This window comes from Cebus imitator, unplaced genomic scaffold (genome assembly GCF_001604975.1).
Source record: "Cebus imitator isolate Cc_AM_T3 unplaced genomic scaffold, Cebus_imitator-1.0 Scaffold696, whole genome shotgun sequence".
Lineage (NCBI taxonomy): Eukaryota > Metazoa > Chordata > Mammalia > Primates > Cebidae > Cebus > Cebus imitator.
In genome coordinates this window covers 122,188-130,980 of record NW_016108011.1, presented here as the reverse complement: position 1 = coordinate 130,980, position 8,793 = coordinate 122,188, and the positions used below count along the sequence as shown (strand labels likewise).

At 37.7% G+C, this 8,793-nt stretch overlaps 1 protein-coding gene across 1 annotated transcript in view; it reads right to left on the bottom strand.

Moving 5' to 3' along the window:
* SERPINA7 (serpin family A member 7) overlaps window positions 1-7,283 on the bottom strand; it is a 54,741-nt gene extending 47,458 nt beyond the window's left edge. The window contains 1 exon segment of the mRNA XM_017518668.1: window positions 7,071-7,283. Within this exon segment, the coding sequence (XP_017374157.1) occupies window positions 7,071-7,283 (213 nt within the window).
* Window positions 7,284-8,793: the final 1,510 nt, after the last annotated feature.

The following is an 8,793-nucleotide window of genomic DNA, read 5'->3' as shown; positions in this document are numbered from 1 at the left end:
CAATACTAACACCATCCCTTGGACCCCTTTTTGGACCACCAAGTAAAGAGAACTGTTCTACCCAAGTAGATACATTCACTTTTTATTTCATACACAAGCGTGAATACAACTTCCTAAAATCAGCGTCTGTACCTCTTGCATATGTTTTTGCATAGATTTCAGCTGGCCACTATGGTAAATATGATTTTGAAATGAATTATACTTAGTGATGTGATTAAGCAGACCCAAGCACTTTACTGTGTTGTCCATATAAGGTATTCTTTCTGCAACTCTGAATTTCTCCCGGCTTCATGACCCCTAAATGTGCTTTGGTATTGAACCCATCTGCCTTTAGGTAGTGCCCTCATATAGTCAAGAATCATTTGTCATTCAGGTCCAAAGATTTCTTATTTATTCAACTCATCTTAAGAATCTCTTCAAGAGGCAATAGGTGAAGATTGAGAAGGAGAAGCCAATGAAGCAAGAATATGGGCAAGGGGAACCAGGGCCACTTTCTTGTTAAGAGAGATTTTTTTTTCTGACACCATGTAAATTATGTATTTTCCAATAATAGGTTTTTTTTAAGTTTTCTTTTTTTTTTTTTTTTAATTTTTTTTTTGGTTTTTTTTTTTTTTTTTTTTTTTTTTTAAATTTTATTTGAGGTTCAGAGGTATGTGTGCAGGTTTGTTATATATGTAAACGCATGTCATGAGGGTTTGTTGTACAGATTATTTCATCACCCACGTATTAAGCCTAGTGACCATTAATTATTCTACACCTTTCTTTCCTCCCACTTTCCACCTTCTGGTGGGCAATCATGTCTGCTATTCCCGTCTTTGTGTCCATGTGATTGCATAATTTACTTTCCACTTATAAGTGAGAATGTGCAATATTTGGTTTTCTGTTCCTGTGTTAGTTTGCTAAGGTTCATAGCCACCAGCTCCAACCATGTTCCTGCAAGGGACATGATATCATTTTTTGATGGATGCATAGTATTCCATGTTGTATATGTACCACGTTTTCTTTATCTGGTCTTCTACTGATGGGCATTTATACTGATTCCATGTCTTTGCTATTGTGAATAGTGCTGCAATGAACGTATACGTGTATGTGTCTTTATAATACAATGATTTATATTGCTTTGGGTATATACCCAGTAATGGGATTGCTGGCTTAAACGGTAGTTCCATTTTTAGTTCTTTGAGGAATTGTCATACTGCTTTCCACAATAGTTGAACTAATATTATACACTCCCACCACAACTTTTCCCTGCAATATTCACCAGTATCTTTTTTTTTTTGACTTTTTAGTAATAGCCATTCTGGCTGGTGTCAGATGGTATCTTATTGTGGTTTTGGTTTTCATTTATCTAATGATCAATGATATTGAGCTATTTTTCATATGCTTGTTGTACACACGTACCTCTTCCTTTGAAAAGACAATTAAAACACATGGACACAGGGAGGGAGCATCACACACTGGGGTCTGTTGGGGGGGACTAGGGGAGGGACGGTGGTGTGTAGGGAGTTGGGGAGGGATAACATGGGGAGAAATGCCAGATATAGGTGATGGAAATGGAGGCAGCAAACCACGTTGCCATGTATGTACCTATGCTACAACCCTGCGTGTTCTTCACATGTACCCCAGAACCTAAAGTGCAATAATATATATGTATATGTGTGTGTATATATGTGTGTGTATATATGTGTGTATATATACACATATATACACACACATATATACACACACATATACATATATGTGTATATATGTGTGTATATATACATATATACACATATATATGTGTGTATATATATTTACACATACATATATATGTGTATATGTATGTGTGTGTATATATATATACACATATGTATGTGTGTGTGTGTGTGTGTGTGTATATATATATATATATATGTAAAGAAAAGTGGCTGTCATGTCCTTTGCCTGCTTTTTTAATGGGGTTGTCTGTTTTTTTCTAGTAAATTGGTTTAAGTTCCTTATAGATACTGGATATTAGACCTTTGTCACATACATAGTTTGCAAAATTTTTCTCCCATTCTGTAGGTTGTCTGTTTACTCTGTTGATAGTTACTTTTGCTGTACAGAAGCTCTTTAGTTTAATTAGGTCCCATTTCTCAATTTTTGCTTTTGTTGCAATTGCTTTTGGTGTCTTTCTCATGATATCTTTACCTGCCCCTATGTCCAGAATGGTATTCCCTAGGTTCTCTTACAGAGTTTTTATTGTTTTGAGTTTTACATTTAAGTCTTTAATTCATCTTGAGTTGATTTCTGTGTATGGTGAAAGGAAAGGGTCCAGTTTCAATATTCAGCAAATGGCTAACCAGTTATCCCAGCACCATTTATTGAATAGGGAAGTCCTTTTCCCATTGCTTGTTTTTGTCAGCTTTGTGGAAGATCAATTGGTTGTAGGTGTGCAGCCTTATTTCTAAGCTCTCTATTCTGTTCCATTGGTGTATGTGTCTGTTTTTGTACTAGTACCATGCTGTTTCTGTTACTATAGCCATCTAATATAGTTGGAAGTCGAGTAGCATGACGCCCCCTGCTTTGCTCTTTTTGTTTAGTACTGCCTTGACTATTCAGGCTTATTTGGGTCCATATGAGTTTTAAAATAGCTTTCCTAATTCTGTGAAGGATGTCACTGGCAGTTTGATAGGAATAGCATTGAATCTTAAAATTGCTGTGGACAGCTTAGAGCTGTCAGCCTCACCTGTGTTAAGACCAGTATTAAATCACTGACTTGAGACTGTTTCAGGTTAAATGAACAGGATGGTAAATACTGGACTTGAGAAGAGATGGCCAACTAATCTTTGCCTCTCCAGCTTTTTTATTCTGTAGAAAGAACATAAATTGTTTCTGGAGAAAGAATCGCTGGAGAGGCAAAGGTTGGGTGTTTGCAGTTGAAAAACTGGATGAGGAAAAAAGCTAGTACCTGAAGGATACAAACATTATGATATCATGTATATGAGGTTTAAAAACATGTGAAACAATCACCATAAATTGATTGTATGTACATACATGTAGTAAAATTAATGTGTGTGATACATGCATGTGTAACATGCAGAAAGTTGCGTATGAAAATGATACTTCTTCAGAATAGTAGCTATGTCTTTTGGATAAAGAGGAAAGGCAATTGGAGAAGGTCACACTGTGAGTGTCAACTGTAATATATTGCCTAACTTGAGGGGTGAGTACATGTATGTAATTTTTGTCTATACCTTTATGTAGGTCAGCAATATTTTCTAATAAAATAAAAAAAATTAAAAGAGGAAAGGGAGAAAATTGTCCCAATAGCTAGAATGTGTTTGAGGAAAAACATGATTTTGTAGACGTCGAGAAAAGGGTAAAGGATAAAGATTGAGAGAAGGGTAAAGGACAGAGCTTTGAGGGTAGAAGTCTGCCTACATTATGTAAAGCTTCCTGGGTACTCTAGTTAAACATACTATCTTTTCTCATATTCTCTGATAGCACATCTATTCTGACTTAACTACCATTGTTCACATAAATGTATGAATATCACTATCCTCTAGATAGTAAGTTTCTGAATGCTTCAGACTTTAAAGTGTTTTATTTATCTTTCCTAAAGTACCTAGCCCTAGGTTTTCACTGAGTAGGTGCTTGATAAATATCTTTTACAGTTAAGTTACTTTAATGCATCCACAACTCTTTGGTTATTGGTGTTGCCATTTAAAAATATATTATCAGGTAGTGTTTTATATTTAAGGCAGGCAGAAGATGGAGGGACACATTGTAAGTCAGAATGCATGTGGCCTTTTGTCACCATTTAAGATGGAAGGAGAGTCCAGATAGAAATTTATCCAAGTAATTTCATTTGAAGAGTTTTACATTGGATCTGATTGGTTAATGGTGGTGGGATTTCTTCTAATATAATTTAAAACTAATTTGTGAATCTTCTGTAAACCATACTGGGTTTCCCTCCATTATACAAAAGGCACATCCATAAATCTCTTTCAGATAAGCCCTTTTCACCCTGGGCTTCTGCTGAGACTGCTTAGAGATAAAAACCTTTCATCTTTTTATAAAGGCTATTGTTTTACGGAGCGTTTCTACATAGAGGTCTTTTGGTAACTTATGCAACAATAGAAAACTAATATACTGGGCTTAGCTGAGGGCAGCTTAGAAAACCTTAGATATCTGGATGTGTATTCTGAGTATCACCCAAGCATTCCTGATATATCCTGTTACTGACAGCTTTATGCTTTGTTTGTTTGCTCTTTGAGATGGTGTCTTGTTCTTGTCACCCAGGCTGGAGTGTAGTGGATCTTGGATCATCGCAATCTTCACCTCCTGGGTTCAAGCAATTCTCCTACCACAGCCTCCTGAGTAGCTGGGATTACAGGTGCCTGCCATTACACCTGGCTAATTTTTTGTATTTTTAGTAGAAACAGGGTTTCATCATGTTGGCCAAGCTGGTCTCAAACTCCTGATCTCAGGTGATCCACCCATCTGGGACTCCCAAATTGCAGGGATTACAGGCGTGAGCCACCATGCTCGGCCAACTTTATGGTTTTAAATTTCTTTGATACAGTAAGGAAGAAAAAAAGCAAACTTTAAAAAATACACCAAGTATTCTAAATTCGATCTGGTTTCAGATTGATAAGAAGGTATATTCGTCATGGTAGGAAATATTTTTTTATTTAACAGTCTATTAGTTGACTTAAGCCTTTCAGATGTCTTTATACATGGCATGTAGGCCTCTAGATGAACTATTGCTGAGAATCGTGCAAATATTACAAAAGTTAAAGGTAGTCCAATTAAATATTTGGTCTCTTACCCCTTCCGTTTCCTAACTCCCTGTCACACTTTGTTACCTAAACATAAAAACAATGCTTCCCCTTGGTTTGGAAATGGCCTCTTCAGCTTGATCCCATAGTTCCTCTTTCTGCAGGGCTTGGACCTAGTCTCTGCGTATGGCTAATGTATAACCACCAACCACCATGTCCCTCTACCCACACTCAACCGAATCCACTCTCTCTCCCACACATCTTGCTTTCTTCCCATATTTCATGCACAAATCCTCTTATTCACAACCACTTCATCATGCAAATAGCCACCCGGGGGCTAACTGCCATCAGCTGGTTCAGGCACACTGTGTGGAGCTCCTTTCTGATCAGTATAATTCTTAAGAATGGGAGGGTGGGGAGGTGGGGAGAGATAGCATGGGGAGAAATGCCAGATATAGGTGAAGGGGAGGAAGACAGCAAATCACACTGCCATGTGTGTACCTATGCAACAATCTTGCATGTTCTTCACATGTACCCCAAAACCTAAAACGCAATAAATAAATAAATAAATAAAGAAGCTTTGCTTCTCTAACCATGCTTAGGTCTCTGACCATGCTTATGTCTGAAGTTTCAATGTCTTGTTTGATTTTTCTCTCCTGTTACACGAAGACTGAGATGGTATACAAAACAGTTTGTTTTTATAGTTTAGTTTTTCATAGAGCAGAGACCAAGGAAACTACAAAGAAGCTGGACACCTGTCAGAATGTGCCTCCTGGCATCTAGACAACCTTAACCACTTAATTAGAAAAAAAATCAGTTATATTGCTAACTTTGGAAACAATATTAATGGAGAATTTTCAGAGAGAAAATGTATTTGCTTACTCTGAAAAAAAAGTAAAGGGGTGAGAGGTATAACAGCTAGCAAGCCACAATTATCTGGGTAAGGGAATGAACCCAAATGAAGCATTTACCATAAGCACTAGAAGGAAATAGAATCAGATCTATCACCTATAGGAGCCTGAACAGTGCTCCATACAGCATCCCAATGCGCCACAACCACTGCCAGTGCATTGGGTCTGCTAGGCCTTATGGATCAAGTGGCACGGCAGCCTGCATGGTAACCTGGTCCTATTGGAGAGCCCTTTCTTGATCTGGGCCTCCAATCAAACCTGGCAGCCTTTTAGGTTACTCAGTAAATGTGTGTGCTCTACAAATTTGTATGCTGTGCAAATGTGTATAGTTTATATTCCCAAATAAAGCACAGGATGACTTTAGAGTAAAAAGCCCACTAAGTATTGTGCAAGGTAGTAGGGACAAAACGTAGCAAATTGTTTTTTTCCCTCAAAAGGGATATTTCAATGTATTCTACGCCTCTGTAGAAAATTCACCAAGGAGGCCATTCCCTAAATTCTTGGGTTCATTTTTCACCCTCTGGTATGTATTCATCTTACCAAGGTGTCTAGGGTAGTTGCTACAACCTGTTCATCAGGTCCAATAAGCATGAGATCAGTGGGTCATCATACTGTCCTGTGGAATGAAAAGATGATCAAGCTCCATGAAGACTAGATTTTTGACATAATGGTGGAGAGTTGATACATCTCTGATATAGAACAGTGAAGGTAATTTCCTGGCCCTGCCAGCTGAAATCAAGCTACTTTATATGGACTTTACTATCAGATATAGAGGGGCAAATCTTTTTGCCCCTCCGTATCTGGTAGTAAAGGTACATCAGGTACCTTGTGATGGGTTTTTTTTTTTTTCCTGCAAAAATCACACCTTAAATAGCACATATATTTGGATTAGTCACCTGATTACTTTAAAAATAATTATTATTTTTGAAAATCCATCTCTCTCCTGAGCAAGCCAAATAGGAGAGTTGAATGAGAATGTATAGAGAAATCTCCACTCTGAATATCTGAAGTCCTTGATAGTGCTGTTCATCTCTGAACTTCCTCCAGGAATACATTATTGCTTTTGGTTTACATATTGGTAGGTAGAGGCAGTTGTAGTGGTTTCCACTTGTCTTGCCTATCATAATAGCCCATATTCTGTGATTCAGGAAACCAATGTAGGCATTCTTTCAGTTTTTGAGTATGTCTATTGCACTTACATATTCTATAATGGAGGCAACACAGGGAAGCAGGAGATGTGTCACTAACCTGAGTTAAACTCCACAGTGGCATTTTCAGTCTCTAGGAATTAGGGTTACATTACTGTCAGTTTCTAGTAATCTTTAAAAAGTCTAGTTATTTCCATCCACCCCCAATGCACAGTCACCTTGGTAAATGAATAAAAATTACTTTATAGACGCTTAAGAAGATTTACAGTACAGCTAGTGCTCGACTTATGACCACGGTCGGGACCGCGGACCGGTCGTAACACGATTTGGTCGTAAGTTGAGTAGGCTATATGTACAGTTGAAATGGTGCACGCGGAGATGGTAGTGCTGCCGGAAGCTGGTCCGCACTGTCGTACGCCCAGCTGGGCAACGTTTGTGCTGCCAGACACGGAGCAGTCGTGGTTAGTGATTGTGGTCATAAAGTCGAATGGTTCTAAGTTGCATAGGTGGTAAGTCGATCAATACCTGTATTTATTTTGGCTAGGGAGCAGTCTTTTTTCAAAGGAATCTGGCATCCTCTTAGTTCACAGGGCTTTGGATGAATTGGCTCATATATGGGAATTGATGAGAGGTTATGACTCTTTGTTTCAGTGATTCAAGACAGACTTCTATTCAGTAGACCTGGTGTTATTTAATTTATGAAGATGATGTCAACCAAAAAGTCAAACTCTCTAAAATATTTGAAGAGATTTATTTTGAGTGAATGACCATAGCCCATGGCACAACCCTCAGGAGGTCTTGAAAACACGTACCCAAGATGGTCAGGATGCAACTTGGTTTTATACATTTTAGGGAGATGTGAGACTTCAATCAAACACATTTAAAAAATGTATTGGTGTGTTTAAGAAAAGCACGACAACTGGAAGCAGGGACTTCCAGGCTATATTTAGATTTAAATTTTTTCTAGCTGACAATTGCTTGAATTTATCTAAAGACCTGGCATCAAAAGAAAGGAAATGTCTGGGTTAAGAAAAAGCATTGTGGAGACCAAAGTTCTTATTTCCAGAGGAAGCCTTCAGGTAGTAGGCTCCAGAGAGAATACATTGTAAATTTTTTTTTTTTTTTTTTACCAGACTTACAGTCTGTGTTAATGTTAATGCTGGTGAGGTATGATGAGGCCCGTTCAAACCCCACTTCTCATCATAATCTGAACCAATCTTTCAGGCTAAATTTTAAGAGTGCACTGGCCAAGGAGGAAGTCCATTCAGATGGTTGGGCAGGACCTTAGAATTTTATTTTTGGTTTATATTCTTCCCTTTTTGGCCAAGATTTTCCAGCGGCAACATCAAAGGCCATCAAATCTTTCTTTTGTTCAATAGCATTGCCAGGGTGTCATGGCTGCCTGCCCCCCATCTATCCTGTCCCTTGGTGGGATTCCCTATGGCCAAGGGACTTAGGAGTCAAAAGACTTATAGCCAATTATTTGTTCTAGATCAGATAGGAATGCGTGTGGACAGGCATTCATTATCTCTTAAAATTAATATTATTTTAACTAAAAATCCAACAAACAACAAAAGGCAAAGTTACAAAACTGACAGATTTTTAACTTTTATGTGTTGAGCTATTGCATTGATATAAGTTTGGAACTATAACCAAGTTTACATAAACATTGTTTAAAATTAATGTGTGTGTGTGTGTGTGTGTGTGTGTGTGTGTGTGTGTATCTTTGCAGCTTATAAATGGGAGTATTATATTATACCCACGAGGCTTTGTCACAAAGTATTTACTAGGTCCCATTTAGCGTGTCCAATTAACATATCTCAAAGAGGAGATTTACCTGCCTTCAGTTTTATCATACTAGACAGGGGAAAAGTCCTCAAGTTAAACACAATACCCATTTTTAGAAGACATTTAGATAAAAGGGTTACAACTAACTTTCATAAAGCCTGTTTAAACATATTAAATTTTATAATTCTATTAGCCTGTACT